The sequence below is a fragment of the Podarcis tiliguerta genome (assembly GCF_965153285.1).
Source record: "Podarcis tiliguerta genome assembly, chromosome: 2".
Lineage (NCBI taxonomy): Eukaryota > Metazoa > Chordata > Lepidosauria > Squamata > Lacertidae > Podarcis > Podarcis tiliguerta.
Genome location: NC_139535.1, coordinates 108,573,250 through 108,593,334, shown reverse-complemented (window position 1 = coordinate 108,593,334; position 20,085 = coordinate 108,573,250). Strand labels below are relative to the sequence as shown.

The 20,085-nt window shown below is 47.8% G+C and overlaps 1 protein-coding gene across 1 annotated transcript; it reads right to left on the bottom strand.

The window, feature by feature from the left end:
- Nucleotides 1-3,630: 3,630 nt before the first annotated feature.
- On the bottom strand, nucleotides 3,631-18,871 carry COQ10A (coenzyme Q10A). The gene is made up of 6 exons (XM_083428045.1): nucleotides 18,687-18,871; nucleotides 13,926-14,087; nucleotides 11,900-12,092; nucleotides 11,033-11,134; nucleotides 8,763-8,974; nucleotides 3,631-6,873 (listed from the first exon to the last, which is right to left on the bottom strand). The coding sequence occupies exons 1-5, from the start codon at nucleotides 18,764-18,766 to the stop codon at nucleotides 8,807-8,809; spliced, it is 705 nt and encodes a 234-aa protein (XP_083284171.1). The 5' UTR covers nucleotides 18,767-18,871; the 3' UTR covers nucleotides 3,631-6,873; nucleotides 8,763-8,806.
- Between the last annotated feature and the right edge of the window lie 1,214 nt (nucleotides 18,872-20,085).

Below are 20,085 nucleotides of genomic sequence, written 5' to 3'. Positions count from 1 at the left end.
GTGACAGCAAACACAAGCTGTGTGTGTGTGTTTGTGTTTGTTGGTTTGGGGTGGTCAGTGGGATGGAGCTGCCCCACTTAACTTTTTACTTACACCGTTTCATATCCTAATTTGAAGTTGCTGCTTCCTCCGCAGCAGGGGTGGGACGTACAGCTACTTGTCACAAACCCAAAGGAATAACCCCAAGGTTCTTCCTATTTATCTTCATTTTTGTCCCTTTTGTATATGCTCGTTCAATAAACTCTGTTGTACGATCACTACTTCAGAGCATCATCTGGAATAGGGCATTTTGAATTGTCGGTATTCTGATTTTGTATCGCAGTGGCAAGGCAAACCACTCAGCAGGTATGTATTCTTCCTGTACTGGGCAATTGCAGAGGCAATAGCTCCAAGGTGAAAACGACTTCCTTGATGCCAAGCATGGACATGGAATATTGTATGTGTATGTGCACACAGGGGACGCAGGTGGCGCTGTGGGTTAAACCACAGAGCCTAGGGCTTGCTGATCAGAAGGTCGTGGTTCGAATCCCCGCGACGGGGTGAGCTCCCGATGCTCGGTCCCTGCTCCTGCCAACCTAGCAGTTCGAAAGCATGTCAAAGTGCAAGTAGATAAATAGGTACTGCTCTGGAGGGAAGGTAAACGGCGTTTCTGTGCGCTGCTCTGGTTCACCAGAAGCGGCTTCGTCATGCTGGAAGCTATGACCTGGAAGCTGTACAGGCCAATAAAGCGAGATGAGCACCACATCCCCAGAGTCGGCCACGACTGGACCTAATGGTCAGGGGTCTTTACCTTTACCTTTTGTGTGCACACAGTGGCAACCTGCAAACCATACTTTTACCACCCAAAAATGTACGCTGCGATGCGCGTGCTTGATTTGTTTCTAGATTTCTCAGCATTGTGCAGTGATAGCGAGAAAAACCCTAGTGTTGGTCCTTAGCATTTTTTGATAGCAGCTGGCTCTGTTTTTAGTTAGGTAACCAAAACCTTCCATTGGAAAGTAGGTGGCAGAGTGGGAAAACTGTAGCAGTTACTTCTCCTTTGACTTAACGGTTCAAGCAAGTATAAGCCCTGGTAGATGGGGGGGGGGGGATGCTGCAAAGAAAGGTGTGTTTTGTGGCAGCGCCTCCTCCAGCACCTCGGGCAAAGAAGTTCTTAAGCTTTGCTGGAAAGGCTAGAGATCAAACCTGTGACCTTTTGCATGCAGAGCACGTGCTCTGTCACTGACCCCTCCTCATATTGCTCATGTGCTAATCCGCAAGCACGAATGTAGTCGGCACTGAACTGGGCCTAACAGCTTTGAGTGGCCACAAATCCACACCTGCCAATAATTTAACTTGGGAGCGCAGGAATAAAAGCAGCTTCCAGGTTCTCCTGCTGCAGACCTGCATTTAGAGTGCAGATGTTTAAAATCGAGGATCAAGTCCCAGCCATGCCCCCAGCTGACCTTGGGCAAGCCTTTCCTTGCCCTTGAAGGACACTGTGCACACGTTGGTAAGAAGCCAACAGCTGCTGCCTGTAGAGAAGGGCGATGGTTCTGAGCCCATCTGGAATGACGTTCCCAGAAGGCATCTATAAATAGCTGGGTTCCCTCGTGGTTGTGCCAGGAAATAGAGGCTGCGGTATGAGAACACAGGCCTGTTTCAGCAAAGAAATGTGCTGTGGTCCTAACCTAGGATTAGCACATTTCATAAAGTCACACGATGCAGTCCTCCTCTGAGCAGAAGGCAAGTCTTGCTGGTGTGCCCTCGTGTCAACACCTATTCCTGCTTTCATAGAGGGAAGTATTCAAAGGTGATCATTCAGCTGCAGTTTGAAGTGGTAGGTCCCAGAAGTATTATAGCCTGAAGGTGAAGCTTAGCTCTAAGCCTACTGGAAACTTCACTGTACATCCAAATTATGGCCCAGGTGTGGTCTGATGGATGATGGCCTTGAACAACTGCTGTAGGGATGCAGGTGGCACAGAGGTCTAAACTACTGAGCCTCTTGGGCTTGCTGATCGTAAGGTCGGCAGTTCGAATCCATGCAACAGGGCGAGCTCCTGTTGCTCTGTGCCAGGTCCTGCCAAGCTAACAGTTCAAATTACACCAGTGCAAGTAGATAAATAGGTACCACTGTGGTGGGAAGGTAAACTGCATTTCCGTGTGCTCTGGCTTCCGTCACAGTAATCCGTTGAGCAAGAAGCAGTTTAGCCATGCTGGCCACACAACCCAGAAAGCTGTCTGTGGACAAACGCTGGCTCCCTTGGCCTGAAAGCGGAGATGAGCGCAACACCCGATGGTCAAATTCAACTGGACTTAACTGACCAGGGGTCCTTTACCTTTCCAACTGTGGTAAAAGCACATTGGCTGCCTGTAATGCAAAAACTACCGTATATTTCCATGTATAACACACACACACCCCATTTTTGGGGACTGCCAAAAAGATATTTGAGGGGGAAATTGCCAAAAGTTGCTGAGCTTCTTTTAGGGAGAGATTGCCCAGAGTTATGGAGCTATGGGGGGGGTCACTGCCACCAATCGCTCTACAGACTGCCCAACACTGCAAATCGCATGCATCGTCGCGGCCAGCAATGGTCTGCACGCTCTCCACCAAAAGCCCACCTGCCCGCTCAACGCAACCACAGCTGATTGCACGCACGCCTCACCGCTGCCATAAATCAACTTCCAATTGCCGCAGCCAGTTGTCAGCAGACCTTGCCACAACAACCAATCACACACCCAATCACCGCTACCTGCTGACACCAATCACCAACCCCCCCCCCCCCCGGCTATACATGTATAAAACGACCCACAATTTTTGGCTACTATTTCTAAGGAAAAAATACTGTCTTACGGAAAAAGACAGTAGTCACCTTTCCTTTTGAAAAAAATACCTATTAGGGGGAACATAGCTGTTGTGATTTGCCATCTGCTGCAGCAGCAGCATAGTCACCAGAATTTTCGAAGGTAGAACCCACATTGCATCTTGCCATGCCTGACAGTTCTGGGTCCTGACCTAGTTGAGGACTCAGAGAGGGATGGGGATGGGGATGTTGTACTCCATAGTTTTGCAATTACACCATTCTCTGCCTTTCCATGTTCAGTGTTTGTTTTGACCTTGTGCTATAGGTATTGCCAGTTGTCACCACCCATGTTGTAAAGCACAGCCCTATGTATATAAGCCAGACTAGGCTTATACCCAACCCTTATACCCAACCTTCTCTCCATACACTCAGCAGCCATGCATTCTGTGCTAAATTGAAGGCTTAAGCCAGAGCTTTCCATGTTGGTGACACTTTTTTAGACATGCATCATTTCGCGACACAGCCATTCAAGTTTTAGTAGCAAACCAAGGTTTAAATAACCCCTCTCCAGCCCTGGGAGGAGCGTGGGGAGCGTTCATGCAACACACCTACACATTGCAGCCGACACACTTAACATGTTGCGAAGCAGTTTGGAAAGCTCTGGCTTAGGCACTAATGATGAAGCATAACATTTCCTATGCTTTCAAAGAATATTGATGCAATAGGTACCAAATACTTATCAGGCAAATCCAGCTGCGGAAAGTATATGCATTCTACCTGAAGAACTATGCAAGGTTAAAATCGACAATGTAGCTAAAATCTTAAATAGTCAAGTCCCACATGTACCTTTTTGCAAACTTTTTTTTATTGGTCTATAAAAATGCTCTTGGGATTGGTTCAGTCTTTGAACATTCTTGGACAGATTTTGCAGCTATCAAATAAGATTCACAGTTAAAGGGTAGAACACAATGATGATTTCCTCTTACTGTGCATAATCTCATTTTCTATTCCCCTTTCCTTCTTCTGGAAATACCCCCCCCCCCTTTCTTACAAGCTGAGGTAGCACATACCAGGCTAAGTAGCACGAGGCAGCTGCAGCCCTGATGATAATACAGGTAGGAGCAGAAGGCACTGCAATGTTTAGGACACAATCGCTTTGCCGACTGGAGGGGAGCAGCAGGTACAAGGTTTAAACATGAGGTGCCCAGAGAGGCTTAAAAGTCCAGGTTCATGGGGACAGGCAGGGGGAAGTGAAATAAAAGTAGATAGAGAACCACCTGATCTCTCTAAAGGAAGATCCTTACACAAGCAACAAACTGCATTGCTGATTTTTCTGCAGTAGATATAGTTTTAAGGGCCAAAATGACTCCAATGAAGGCAAAGCTCTTGTTAAGAATGTAAAAGCTGAGTAAGTAATGACAAGAAACCTGGAACATTAAACAAGCATCAACCCAGGATACATTATCTGCTTGTACGTCTGGTGTCAATAAAGAATTATGTTCTCCACTACAAATGAAGTTAGCAGGGCCTTAACATTTCTGTCCTCTGCATGGGACTTGAACACTACAACCTTCAGCAGAATACGCCCCATGAACTATCTTAGCTCTTGCATTTTAAAGGGAGTGTGGTACACAGACTGCAGCAAACACAATTCATTAAATCACGGATCAAGGTCACGATGATTCAAAGTAACAGAACCACTAGTTCCTTCTCCTTGGTGCCTTATAATGTCTTGGTGAACCGGGCTTCATCCCTGCTTGGCAAATGCCTAAATGCAAGGCTGCCCATTTAAAGTGATGCTTTAAGAATCACTACACACATGGAGCACCTTTCTTTCAGAGTTTCCATTCACAGCTGCAGAAGAGGACTACAGTGAGCACGAGGCTCAGGAACCAAGACGCATTGCTGTTTTGCTTGGCAATGGTGGAATTGCTTTGAAGCGCAACATGCAGCAAACTTTTGGGACAGAAGTCTGCGCCAAAGGAACCCACTTTAAAGCTAGCCTCTGTCCTGGCAGCATTGTTCTGAAGGTTAGAGTCCAGGCAGCACGGTCAAGAAGAAACCAGCTTTGCGGAGCAGCAGTTGGTCTCTGCATTAGAAGCAAAGGAGGAAATACATTTTGGGCTATGAAGCTGCTACCATGTCATCATTCCTTCTCCCTCCTCCCAGCAGAAAAGAATTTTGTGATTTGAATAAATTGTGCAAATGGAGACAATGGGATTCTCTCATTCCCCTTGTGAATGCGCCTTCCACCCCCTTGCAGTGGAAAGTAGGCTTACTTACGATAACTACAAGTCCCTTGTGCTACTCAAAGCCTCTTACGTCCCCCAGCCTCTGGCACAGTGGCTGAACCATATTTACACAGAAGTAAGTCCCACCAAGTTCAACAGTAATTACTTCCAAGTAAGCATGAATAAGATTGCTCATCTTATTGGCGAAGGCTGCAAAAAGCAGCAACTGTCGTGATACTGCCAGGCAGTCCAGGCGCCAATATCACAGAAGTATTTCTGAAATACGCTTTAGTTAGCTTTAAAAATCCTTCCCTGTATCCGCAAATCCAGATTTTATGGTAGGTATATACAGCCAACTTGACCCCAAATCACCTTCAAACAGAGCACGGGATTTGAAGCCAGGGCTCTCCCAGCTGAAATCACAGTCCCTCTTCTATGCAACCGATCCTCGTGTAAACGTGAGAGTTCAGGCTGGTTCTTCCTGAACGTGTGTAGACAGAGAAATTTGTGCGCTAGCCCTTGTGCCACGCTGGTCACTTTGCCAGACTTGGATGCAAGGGCAGGTTCCCAAACGCATGGATAGAAATATAAAACATTCCTGCCAGCCCACCCAAATGTACCTCCATTAAATTCAGATGTAACAAGGGCAGCCAAGTAGGAAGGTGGCGTTCTAAAGTGACTGTTTTTCATGAATATAGCACAGGACATGCTTAGCAGAGCAGGTTAGAAGCGTGCTATTGTTAATGACTTCCTCTCGGAGCGGCTTCCTTACCAGCGCTTATTGCCTTTTATTATTACTAAAGGAACTATTTGCTCAGAGAAGCATTCTGGAAATACAGGTCTTAGAAATGCGAGCCTTTCCTCCCTGAGGACTCTGAAAAGATCGCTGCCTTGTGTATGCATTCCATAGAGCAAGCCTGTTTGTTCTTACAGGATAACAGCAGAAACTGGGATAAAGAGCAAGTAAATAGTTTCAGCGGCTCAGAAAGATAGAAGGAGGATGTTCTTTGGAAACAAGCCCCCTTCGGTCGGTAAAAGCTGGCAATTTTGGGAGCAGGGAAGGAAAGACCACCTTTACAAATGAAAGATTTGGGGAGAGTTGTCGAGGGAACATCGTGGCAAAGGACACCAACTGTACAGTCAAATCTATACAGTTTGGGCGATCGCAGGGTAACTGCACGGAGCCAATTGGTATGCAAAACCAAATAAGAAGCCTTTGGACTGACTCGCGGGAGCTGCCTCCAAAACCGGGTTGCTAGCTCAGCACAGGAAGTGGGTGGTTGTTTCCAGAGCCATTACAATGATAGCAACGGAGTAAATTTGGGATAGAAGCCCAAACTGTTCTTGCTTTCTTTAGAGGAAAAGCGAAGCCATGAAACCCGTGGTCAGAGAAAAAAGGAAGCCGTCCATTGTACAATGGGCAACACCTAGCAGCATCGACAGGAGATTGCTCAGGTATCTATGCCACAGCAGGCTCCCCACCCCCACCCCCAACTTTATGAAGAAAGAAGGGGTCATGTTCCCAATGGTCCATATGCCTCCCGCTACCCAAACGTGGCAGGCTTCTAGCCATGACCCCATCACTGGTCCAGGGATCCTGATTCTGAAGAGGAAACCTCAAAGAGCAAGGACTTGTAACACAAGTAAGCCAAGGCTCTGTTACAAAGCCAACTTCAAGCCCCACCCCTCCAAGGGCAGGTATAGCAGATCTACACCTCACATTGGAGCAAGTGGGGTGGTCTGGCTGCTCAAGGGGCACAAACAAAGCAAGGCCCAAGGTTCATCCACCTGCTTTATTTCCCTCAACCTGCCGTTTTAACCTATCTTCCTCCTTCCGCTGAACAGAGAGCCACGGGAATCTGTGAAAAACATAGTGATCACTCTCACCCCATGTTATGCAACGTGACATCTTCATAAAAGCAGGCGCACAAACACTCTGGCACCTGAAACTTGGAAGCAACAGGGCCTGGAATACCCCAGGCTCAACCCCAGCAGTCGTGTGTTTGTGTCCACACCGCTTGTGCAAAATGTGCGTCTAAACGTAGGTAAACTCCTTTTCCAGCTCAAAACAGGGTACCGAGTTTACAGCAAAATAGGCAACACAAATGGATGTCTGCACCGGGGAAGAGTGCAGGGTGGGGTTTGGGGAGACCCACAATGGTGGTCATGGGAACAAGAGGCAATTTCAGGAACAGCTGCTGGGCAGGCATGGTTGGTCTCAACTTGCAGCTTTCAATGGGGCCAAGACTCTGCAAGACTCCAAATACACATCCCAACTAAGCACCTTCCCACAAGCCAGCTGGAGACAGTGGCATGCTAATCACTCCCCACAGGTGGCGCTTCATCACAAGTGGGCTGCACAAGGCATAGTCACTCTCCCTGTGTGGAAATATTTGGTGGAAGGAGGACCAGGTGGAAGTCCTGTCCTCAAAGCAGCAGCCCCCAGCCTGATAATGCTCTATTCCATTCCCATAATGCAAAGCAGAAAGCAGCTATGGTGCTGTGGTGAGCGCTGGCAGGCTCGTGCAACCCATTATCTCAATAATCCCAAAGATGCCGTAGGCACGGCATTTCAAAAGGCCGCAACCAAGACACCTACCTCTGGGTTTTAGGTGACGTTTCAAGATGGTTGGACATGGGTTTTAATGAAACAGGCGGACACAGCAATCTGAAATTCTGCAAAGCTCTGGTTCAACTCCCAACAAGCAAGTAATTCTGCTTCCTTTCTCTCTTCCCCCCACCGCAAATGTGCACCCATTTGGAGTGTGTCTTCTAACATTTCTAAAACTATTCCGGCTCCTAGAGGGCCATATTTCCCCCTTGGCCCTTTATTTGGCACACATCTTTTGCTACTCTGCACTCTTCTATCAACCAAAAGGAAGACACGGGGCAGCTGGCTGGATGCTAATCTTCCTTAGATAGCCTAGTGATGAACAGAGATTATGGTACTGTTTGGGCAAGGAAGAACAATTGCAGCCTGATGCTTCAGCACAAGTACGACGTTAGCTTCGCACAGCCTCAAAGAAAGCAACAACTGCAGAGCACCCTCTGTCTACCAGCACCCTCAGTAACAGACACCAGCCACTCTGCACTGCTTGCCTGCTCCCCTCTGCCATGCCTTTCCGCTACTGCCCTCCAAACCAACGTTCAACCAGCAGAGTCTTGCAAATCCAACCACTAACAGCTAAGGAGACTGCCAGACAAAAAGTACAGCCTCTCCATGCTTATTCTCTATTGTCAAGGGGCAGTCCAGGTCAGGGCTTTCTTCCTTTCCTTTTTTTTTTTAAACAAGTGATTCACGAGGCACAATTTCCAATGGGCCCTTCACTAGGCACAGAAAGAGAGCACACGATCACATGCTATGAGCTTCCACTGCCCCGTTCCCCAGAGAAACAGGGTTCGGCACTGTCCTCAGCCTAAGACAAGCCATGCTGGCACATACAAAATAGGTGGAGAATGGGATGGGAGACGATCCACAGACTGGGGGATTAAGGGGGAGGGGAGGAGAAGGGCTTCAAAGAAAGTCCTACAAAACAAAATATGTATGTATGACCCAGCATAAGAGCATGACTAGGCAAAACAGACAGTTAAGAGGTTGCTCCGGAGGTAACATGACCACCTGGCCCTTTCCTTAGGAAAAAGTCTCTCTTCATCACACCAGGCCCAGTGGATAAATTAAGACAGGATACCAGGAGAAACGAAATAAATAGATAAAAACAGAGGGGCTGAGGAAGCCATGAGTGCACACCCCAGCGCAGTGTCCGCGTGGCCACCAAAGCAGCAGGGAGCCCTTCACGTCTGGTGGATCTCGTGGAACATGAGCTCTCGGGGAATGCGGGTCTCGGGACCGTAGTTCTTTGCCGCCCGGCGTTCAAAAGCAGCGACCATCTGCTTGACCACCTCGTCGAAGAAAACGGTAGCCAGCTGCGAGTGCAGCAGGGAGCGGAACTCGAAGGAAATCTGGGGAGAGAGGAAGAGCGTTAGTCTGCCATCTCATAGCTCTTTCAAAGCTGGGGGGGTGGGGTGCAGGGATGGGCAGCTGGGGCTCTCTTCAACAAGCAGGAAATGTTATGCTCTAGTACTGTGAATAAGGGACGCGGGTGGCGCTGTGGTCTAAACCACAGAGCCTAGGGCTTGCCGATCAGAAGGTCGGCAGTTCGAATCCCCGCGACGGGGTGAGCTCCCGTTGCTCGGTCCCTGCTCCTGCCCACCTAGCAGTTCAAAAGCACGCCAGTGCAAGTAGATAAAAAGGTACCACTGCGGCGGGAAGGTAAACAGCATTTCCGTGCACTGCTCTGCTTCGCCTGAAGCGGCTTAGTCATGCTGGCCACATGACCCGGAAGCTGTCTGCGGACAAACGCCGGCTCCCTCGGCCTATAGAGCGAGATGAGCGCGCAACCCCAGAGTCATCTGCGATGGGACCTAACTCTCAGGGGTACCTTTACTTTTTAGTACTGTGAATATATGAGGAAGGGCGGGAGGGGGGGGGATCTTCCTGTGACAGATATGAAAAGCCCTGCTCTGTAAAGTGCCCTGCAGCTGATATTCCCAAAGGGTTTGCAACTCCCCAAGTGCAGCAGGCGTGATTGGCAGAGATCATTTTGTTCCTGGGCACATCAGCAGATAATGGCGAGAGCAAGGTGCGAGAAACCTGCAGCTCTGCAGACCCAGCCAGCACGGCCAATGGTCAAGGATGACAAATGAGCTGCAATGCAGCAGCATCTCGAAAGCCACAGGCTTCCCATCCCTCGTTTACATTAAGCCGCCTGTTAAGAAACAGTATTCCCAGGATGGTGAAAGTATCCTCCAACATGTGCAGCCATTATCTGGCTATTATTGCTGGCAAGAGATGGGAGTTCACACCTGGACTTCTGCCCAGCCCACCTTTTCCACTCATAGATGAGAAAAAATCCTACAAGACACAAGTGACATCCTAGTGGGACCTGTAAGGTTGTTCAAGGACAGGCTCACCCCACAGAAACCTTGCCAGTCTCTCTAAGATGCCAGTGCCATCTTGTAGACCCTGTCTCAGACAGGGGGAGGGGAGGGGAGGAAGGCAGATGGGGTGTGTGTGGAATGACAGAGAGGAGTAGAATTCCTCATCTGCCCCCATTTCTCTCATCTTCTGATAACCTAAGGAGCTTCTCTGAGACGGAGCTGTCCTCCAGAATCTATCCCGGCTATTCTAAGACAACAGCACCATTTTAGAGACGCAACAGAAAAGAAACAAGGAGCCAACGGTGCATTGCAAGGTTGGAGGAAGAGTATGAGATTTGTGCAATCCCACATTTGACCCTTAAGGAAGGCACTGTGCCCTGCCTCATTATCATCATTCAAAAATAGGATATTACTTCGTTAGTCCTTAAGCATCACAAAATTAGACGACCACATGAAGAGGCGCAGAGTGAGCTTGTCACACAGCTGGGATTATTTAGAGCAGGCATCCCCAAACTCGGCCCTCCAGATGTTTTGGGACTATAACTCCCATCATCCCTAGCTAACAGGACCAGTGGTCAGGGATGATGGGCATTGTAGTCCCAAAGCAGCTAGAGGGCCAAGTTTGGGGATGCCTGATTTAGAGGCAGCAGCAATGGTGGTGGTGCTGAGGAACAGACCCATCTCTGCCCTGTGGAACGCACAAGAAGACTGAGAGGAGAAGAGGAGGTTAAGTATCCCATAGCAAGTGTTCACACCTCCACAGAAGGTCACACTTTAGGATCAAAAACTTCCTCAAACTCATTAAGAAGTCAGGAGTTTTGGCTCTCACCTGCTCTCTAAGAGACAAAAAGGGAACCCAAGAGACACAACACTCGAGCTCTGGCCCTTCTGTACACACAGTTTCTGCTCATGAAAAGAACATTTGCTTCCTTGGCTAATGCTTGGGCTTCATCACAGGCAAGCACTTTTCTTTCCTGTTTCAAAGGAATAAGCCCACCCCTTGCTGGCACAGACCGATGAATCCTTGGTGGAACAGGAGCTGAGCTGCCTGAGAACACTTTTATAGCCATGTGTGCTTACCGAGAAGTCCACTGTACAAGTGCGGGGGTAGCCAGGAATGCCAGGGCTGAAACGCCAGCTGGTCTCCAGGTGGTTGAAGAGCTTCCCATCAGTGCAGACCGCCTGGGATAAAGGACAGAGGTGAGATCAGAGAATGATTTTGCTAGCAACGTCCATGCCCATCCAGATAAGCTAGAACAAGAGTGTCCATGCCTGGTTCTGATTGCAGCTCTGGGGCTGCAGCTCACCTGCGACCCATCAGACTGCATCAGGCGTGCCATCAGTCAGCATTAGGATAAGGCCTCTTTCCTAAGCACTCTAATCATTTGAAATTTCTACATGGCGAGTTGCTGGAATCAGTGCTCCTGATTATACAATGTACTGTATAATGGAAGAGATTTTAGCCAATGGAAGAGATTTCAGTCTGGATAGCACAGAAATGTGCAGCTACATTGGCTCCCAGCACATTTCCGAGAACAATTCAAAGTGTTGGTGCTGACCTTTAAAGCCCTAAATGGCCTTGGCCCAGTATACCTGAAGGAGCATCTCCACCCCCATTATTCAGCCCAGACACAGGTCCAGCACCGAGGGCCTTCTGGCGGTTCCCTCACTGCGAGAAGTGAGGTTACAGGGAACCAGGCAGAAGGCCTTCTTGGTAGTGGTGCCCACCCTGTGGAATGCCCTCCCATCAGATGTCAAGGAAACAAACTGTCTGACTTTTAGAAGACATCTGAAGGCAGCCCTGTTTAGAGAAGTTTTTAATGTTTGATGTTTTATCGTGTTTTTAATATTCTGTTGGGAGCCACCCAGAGTGGCTGGGGAAACCCAGCCAGATGGGTGGGGTATAAATAATAAATGATGATGATGATGATGATGATGATAGCTCACCTTTACTAGATGGGGCCGCACCAGTGTTACAATGGATGTGTAACGTTCCACAACAGGAGGAAACCCGACTTCCAGCTGGGCCTTCACGTGGCCTGTCCTCTTAGAGACCACCACTGATTTCTTGCACCAGGGAACAAATTCCTTATATTCATCCACATTGGACACAACTTCATAGATCTCCTGCATGGAGTAACTGCAAGAAAGGATAGAGTTAATTCAGGAGCCCCTCAGAGCTGTTATAACACTGACAACCTGATGGTGAGAGTACACAATGTACATAACAGGGAACAGGTAAGCCATTATTTAGCTGAACTGGCCAATGAGTTTATTGAGAAGAGGGAATGCAAGTGGGAGATGGCTGAAATCACAACTGGGTTTGCACGTATGCAGAATATTGGAACCTGGCTCTGAGTTCAGAGCTTGACAGTCATGCTCAAAGCATGTCAAAGGTAAGAGAACTTTCAAGGCAGCATTGCCTCCCTCTTCCTCAAGCCCAGGACTTTGGGGGCTTTTGGGTGGTGGGACATATGATGCATTTTATCTGCTGCAGTCACAAGGTGAGGGAGTTTGGTACTTAATTTGTTCTTATTTATCCAAGGCACCTCTTGACATGAGCCAACAGTGTGACGCGGCAGCTAAAAAAGCCAATGCAATTCTGGGCTGCATCAATAGGAGTATAGCATCTAGATCAAGGGAAGTAATAGTGCCACTGTATTCTGCTCTGGTCAGACCTCACCTGGAGTACTGTGTCCAGTTCTGGGCACCACAGTTCAAGAAGGACACTGACAAACTGGAACGTGTCCAAAGGAGGGCAACCAAAATGGTCAAAGGCCTGGAAACGATGCCTTATGAGGAACGGCTAAGGGAGCTGGGCATGTTTAGCCTGGAGAAGAGGAGGTTAAGGGGTGATATGATAGCCATGTTCAAATATATAAAAGGATGTCACATAGAGGAGGGAGAAAGGTTGTTTTCTGCTGCTCCAGAGAAGTGGACATGGAGCAATGGATCCAAACTACAAGAAAGAAGATTCCACCTAAACATTAGGAAGAACTTCCTGACAGTAAGAGCTGTTCGACAGTGGAATTTGCTGCCAAGGAGTGTGGTGGAGTCTCCTTCTTTGGAGGTCTTTAAGCAGAGGCTTGACAACCATATGTCAGGAGTGCTCTGATGGTGTTTCCTGCTTGGCAGGGGGTTGGACTCGATGGCCCTTGTGGTCTCTTCCAATTCTATGATTCTATGCCCTACACTTTATTATCAGAACAAATACTTCATTCTTGGGGTTGATTTGTCCAATACAGAGCAAAGAAGAAAAGTCCTCAAACAGAAGTTATGGGTTAAACCCAGCACAATTGACACCTTGATTCTAAACAGACTGACTGAGAGCTACTTCTAGGCAAGTGTGGCTATGGCCACAGTTTGAGTGGCTTCCTCAGATTCACACACAGAACTAGGAATGGACCCTTTGCCTTTGCAGTCCTATGCCACTGCCTACGCTGCTGGACAATGTTTATGTCCAACATTTGGGGCTTCTTAGTTTTATAAAAAGCAGTGCATGGGACGTGAGATGTTTATAAAATTCTGAATGGTGTTGAGGAAGCAAGTTTCCTCCCTCTTTCATACTGTTAGAACGCGATACCATCCAATGAAGATGAATGACGGGAGAATCAGGACAGACAAAAGGAAAGACTTCGCAACGCTCACAAAATGTAGGGAGGGTCCCCAACTTGGACGGCTTCAAAAGGCATTTAGACAAATTCACAGAAGATGAGGAGATTCATGGCAGCTAGTGATGATGGCTGGCTACACATATATATAAATATACACTACTGCCTGGATCAGAGGCACCATAACCAGTTGCTTGGAAACAACTAGAGGAGAGGCTATTGCCTCCCAATGCCCTGTAGGCTTCCCAGAAGCATCTGGTTGGCCAATGTGGGAAGCAGATGCTGGACTAGAAGGCAAGGTGCAGTTTTGTTCTAAACCCAAATACAGCTCATTCATCCTCCTGTGAAGCAAGACCGCTCACCCAAGGATCCTCCTTTCCGAATATTCCTTCCGTTTGTTGGTGAAAGGCCCTGAAAAGTTGATAAACGTCCGGCTGTGCTGAGCATTAAGATCCCAATCGGCACTGCTGACAGCTTGGGGGGCACGGATCATCAGAATCCCACAGGACGGCATGTACCTGGAACTGAAAAATCCTCAGGATTAGCTGGACTCAACAGTCAGGAGATTCACTACACCTTCATGAAGATTAATTCCAAAGGGACACTCTTCAATGCCCAGCAGAAAACAAACAGGAGCATTAATCTGAGAGTTTCCTCATAGGTAAGTTACAAGGAAGCATGACCAAAAACCGCCTTTTGAAGTTGTGTTCTTAGGGAATAATTTCCTAAATTTCCTAAAACTTAGGAAAGTTTTTAATGTTTGATGTTTTATTGCATTTTTAATATTTTGTTGGAAGCCGCCCAGAGTGGGGTATAAATAATTTATTATTTATTTATTTATTATTATTATTATTACATTTGAAAAATACCACCATGTCTAGAAATAATGAGCACAGTACACAAGCCTGATTTTAGAACCATTTAATTTTCAAAGACAAAGGCCCCTGCTAATCTAGAGGCTCCTATATTAATGCTACCCCCCCCAAAAAAAATCCTTGAGCATTCTCTACTTTTGTGAGACTGAGTTTTCAGAGCCAAGACAATGCACATCCAATCTCCAAGCAGTATGTACAGGCTTAAACTACCACCCACCATCGTATTTGAAGCAACTTGCAAACCTGCACCATGCTGAATTTGAGAAATATGCAAGGAAATAAAGGAATATAACTTACTATATGGCTTATCACCCACACTGACAAACTGAGGTAAGGTCCAAGGAAAGCCTGCTTCCTCCCCAACATCAAAGTGCGAGGGTAGGGAAGGGAAGAGGAACAGAGCCCAGTGTTGCCCGCGGCATCCCTGACCATTATTCAAGGCACCTGAGTTGAAAATCACTGATCTACAGTGTTAAGAGATATGGGGGAAGGTTCTCACCAGTTCATCCCACAGATGGCCCTACAATGGGGAAAGGTGAGGTTGTTGCCTCAGGTGAAGTATTTTGGATACTATCAAGGGCAGAAGAGTTGAAAATGACAGATTAGACTCATGTGGCAAAGCTCAAAGACATGAACAGGAGCTGCCAGGAGTACTTCTGTAACCTTGCACAGCTCCTGTTCATTTCAATGGGGCTTCTGCAGCAACACCTCCCACTGGATTGTGCCTTACATTAGTTAGCAAGGAAGGAGGCACCACTTGGATGCATAGACAAGGCAGTATGTGTCTTAGGCTGGCCCTGTCTGATCTCTCATCTTGCTTTTGGGTCACAAACGCTTTGTTCCAGAGACAGTGTAATGCTTGAACCCTGACTGGGACTGCCAGACACGCCCACAAATAGCGGTGGATGATTTCCTCCTTCACTTCCCACAAGTCTTGCTCAAAATTACATGGAAGGAAACATCAGACAGGGTTACACAAGCCCTCTGCGCTACCTTGTGCCCTGGCCAGCTTCCATCTCTCACATGGGTACTGGCTGGCTGGCTTATCTTATGCAATATTGACTCTAAGCCCTCCCACTGGATCAGCTGAACTGCCTTGTCAACCAATAAATGCTCAGAGTGCCAAGCGGAAAGTCTCTTCAGGGAAGGAGGAATTTCCATACCAGAGGGGAAAGAAACGAGTACACTTTGCATGAACGGACAAAGCTACAGGCTGCTCACAGTCATGACCTCAGGGGACTGAAGAAATGGACCTGTATGGTTTCTGGAGCACCCCACTACAGGCTAAGGGGATGAGTGTTATGACTAGGGCTGGGCACACACATCATGATTCACAATACATTGCCAGGTCAAAAACTATAAAACTGTTATTACGATATGGCCTTCAAACCAGGTTTTGGACAATATATCAATATACCGCCCAGCCCTATGCTTGACCCAATTTCATCATGCTCTGTGTCTTTATGGCACAAGTCAGCAGGAGTTTAGTTTTCTTAAAGCCTTTTCTGTAAATGAGAAGAAAGTAAATAAGTAATTGGTGTGCTAGTCCTTTGCTGAACCAGCAATTACTCTTCACAAGGGCAAGTGCTTTCAGAGAACTTGCGGCACGCGTTGTGAAGGTGGGAAAAGGTCTGAGAAGCAGGAAATGGATCCAGCAACATGCTGCAAGATCAAGGGACTATGCTTCATAGGCAAATCAGCCCAAAAGGATCGCCCATTTGACATCGAACAGTGCAGCGACACTCTAGAAAAAAACAAGGACCAGTTACAGTAATAGCTGCCCAGCAGGTTAGCTGGGACATTTATTTTGGAGTGCTGCCAAGCAAGTGCTTATGAATAGGACTGTTACGTAAGAAAGTTAAAGCACAGGAAATCCAACATGCCACTGGTGAAACCAGGTGCTTTTAATCTGGGATGACAGAGCACACAGTAGGTTAACCCTCATAAAGCCCTTCAAAGCCCATCAACTTACTCCCCATAAAGAAACTGAGGAACGGCAACTCACATACCACCACCACTTGCGGGTGCACAAACTTGTATGTTCTCTGGTCTCAAGCCATGCCTCACCTCCATATTCTCATTCACATCAAGTACAAACAAAATCTTGCACCAAAAGGCGTTACCATTAGCAGCCTGGTAGCAGCCAGTTCCACAGGCTCCAACATCCCCATGCTGGGGGAAGGGCTATAGCTCAGTGGCAGAGCCATCCGCCTTGCGGGCAGAAGGTCCTATGTTCAATCTCCAGGAGATTGTAGGCGATACTGAGCTAGACAGGCCATGGCCAAGGCAGCTTCCTATCTTTCTTGCTGTGTTCTGTGAAGTCAAACACTGCACATTATGTCAAGACATTATTCTCCACAGTCAGTGGTTGCTAACACAGCAATAGAAAAGCATGACTGTGTACATCTACCTGCAATCTAGACATTGTATGCTTCTGAACAAAATAGGGCTAATGCAGAAGCCAAGAAAAGCAGTCCTATTGAAGGATGTTCAAAAGCCAGGTGCATCTTGAAATCTGGTCCAAGGGAGTCCAAAGAGTGCAAGGGCACCAGCTCTTAACTCTGGATCGCCACCTGTTTGCTAAAGCAACAGGCACTACCAACCTTCTCCAGCTTGAAGGGCAAAGATGTGGCATTATCCTGCCAACTCTATGTTCTAGGATCTTATTTGCTTCATTGCTGCTCAAGCCAACACAGTCCTGGCAAGCTTTAGCAAGCCAACAAGTAGCAAATTTCAGCCTAAAGACCATAGATAGCTTACCAGAAGCCATGGGTCTATAGAGAGTCTACTATTCCCAAGTCAAGTTCTCTCTTTGTTCTCATCTCCAATAAGTGATGCTTACATAAGCTAAGGGGAAAGTTTCCATTAAGCTGCCCTTTTCATGTACCTCTTTGGAGATTACACAGTTGTAAATGCCACCAGCTACCAATATGAAACACACTGTTCTCCACCAATACATGGACACAAGATGAGTGTCTTATTCCAGAGAAACGGATCCAGGAAACCACCAGTCCCTGTGCACTGAGTCACAACTCTGTAAACAAACATGGATTGAAAAGGGGGGGGGGGAGGACAGAGAAACTCATTTGCTCACCTTAACTGTGAGTACAAAAAGATAAGTAGGGGGGTACTTTACCCATAAGTGACCAAAAGCATAATTGCCACTGGTGGCAGTGTTTAATTCTGGTGACCCTCAGGTGTATTCTGCTAAAGGAACAAGACATTTCTTGGGGGAGGGGGGATGCTACCAGAAACAGAGGGAGGCAAACTAGCACCAGACTGTGTTATTTATTGGCAAACAGCATTAGGGTCATGAGCTGGAAGAATGGGCTTCCTAATAACAGCCCTCCCCCCAAATCACCTGCTGCTTCATCCCTGAAATAAAACCCCTCAATGGACCGCAGTGTGTAAGCAACTTTTCCCATGCTCCCTACAGGGATGCAGCCATTAACCAAATCCCCTCTGACCATTTGGTGGATCAGTTTGCACAGACCTGTTACCCTTCTTCATCTCCCTCTGAGCATGTCTTTGCTACTGACACAACCCTCCCTGACCTCTTTGTCCTCCACCCTTGGCCTTCTAACTCACAATAACTTTATTCACTGACTTTATATACCGCCCTATACCCGGAGGTCTCAGGGCTTGCTAGCACAATATAACCTCCTCCCTTAATATGCGAGCAAATAGGTATCTATTTAACCTCCATTTCCCCTTCCCATTTCCCCTCTCCTTTTGGCATTCGCCCCTCTGATGACCTTCCAAAGGGCTGTGCGGCTTATTCTCCCCTCAACTTCTCAGTGCTACCCCACTGAATTGAGAGCCAAAGCAGGGGAGCATACACAGCAGGGCGGATTCCCCCTTTATTACTCCCCCCCCCCATATGCACCAGCACCTGCCAAAACACCCCCCCCCCCGCTGGGCTCTTGTTGAAAAGGGGCCTGTCCATTTCCGACGCGTTGCCTTTGCACTCTGACGGGAGTGTTTGGGGTTGCCAACTTTCCCCCTTCCTCCTGGCTCCTCTTCCAAGCTGGGGAGGCAGGAAAGCCGAGAGGCGAGTCTTTTTCCTAGTATGGAGAATGAGGCGCTAGAGGGGTTATTTTTTGAGGGGGGGGTGCAGCTTCCCCTTTCGAGTCTGCCTGCTGTGTGAGGCAGAGGAGCGCCTGTCGAGGGGGAACGTGGCAACCCTGAATCTGCGCCCAGCCCTGGCTCCTCCTCCCTCCTCCTCTCCCTTTCCTTTGCCCCGCTCACCAGCCGGTCGGGGGCGCTCGCGGCCTCAGCCCTCCCCGCGCTCCCAGTCGCCAGACTTCCCGGAGCCGGCGGGCCGCCATGAAGGGGGCAGCCTGAGGTGGAAGCGCGTCCGGTTCCCCGCCGCCTCAGTTCTGCCAGCTACCAGAGACAGACGCCGGCTCCGGCCTCCGTGAACCCTCACCCCCCCCTCCGCTTACGTCAGCGCGTCGTCAACGCGTTGCCATACCTCACACTGGCGCGGGGGGAGGGGGGGAGAAGCGGAGCGGGCGCGATGCATGGCGGGAGCCGAAGGCATCATGGGAATCGTAGTTCGCTCTTGCTGCTGCCGGATTAGGCCTCGCGCCTCGCAAGGATGGTGGGATGGTACCTTAGCGAGGGAACGGAGGCGCCGGGAACAACAACAACAACAATTTATTACTTATACCCCGCCCATCTGGCTGGGTTTCCCCAGCCACTCTGGGCGGCTTCCAACAAAACACTAAAATACAGTAACCTATTAAACATTAAAAGCTTCCCTAAACAGGGCTAAGCAGGGAAAGGTCGCGGCTTTCGGATCAGTGGTAGTCTCACTTTGCAATGCATGGTTGTCAACTTTTCCCTTTTCTTGCGAGGAATCCTATTTGGAATAAGGGAATTTACCTTTATTTTATTATTTAAATTTAAATTTTTTAAAAATTTTATTGGAAATTTTATTTACACAACACAAACCCCTACCCCCCCAACACAGAAATCCACCCCCAACAGACACAAACATAACAAACAACAAGCATAAAAAACAAACAACAGTACTTTTATTTAGGTTGTTTGTATTGGGAATTTCCCTTTAAAAAAGGGAAACGTTTGACAGCTATGTTGCAATGTGAAGCCGTGTTTAGGACGGCCACAAGAGTAAATTGTTGGGATTATTTTTCGAGGTGACAGTGCGCCTCATTGTGGCACAAGCACAGCCTGCTTCATATAAAAAGCTGAGGAAGCCCTGGTGACTCTCATGAAAAAGCACAAAAGTCTGTGACAACAGGAGCAAGGATGCTATTATCCCAGAGATGGAAAGAAGATAAAGTCCCTAGCAGAGAAGAATGGCAAATTAAACTGTTGGACTATGCCGAAATAGCAAAATTGACTGGAAAGCTCAGGAACCAAGAAGACCAAAACTTCAATAAAGAATGGGGGAAATTTTATAATTTATCTTGGAAGACCACTGTAACCAGATGAAAACACTAGCAGGATTGCAATAACACTTGTAATGTAGCAAGTACTATTGAGTTAATGGTGTTTTAGAAAACATGGGCTACTGAAAAAGATGCAGTAGAAAAGATTTAACAATAGGACCCACCTTCCCCTCCAAAGTGGGAAGTCCAAAGATTTGGAGGAATCTTCTAACTGTGGATGTGTGTGGCTG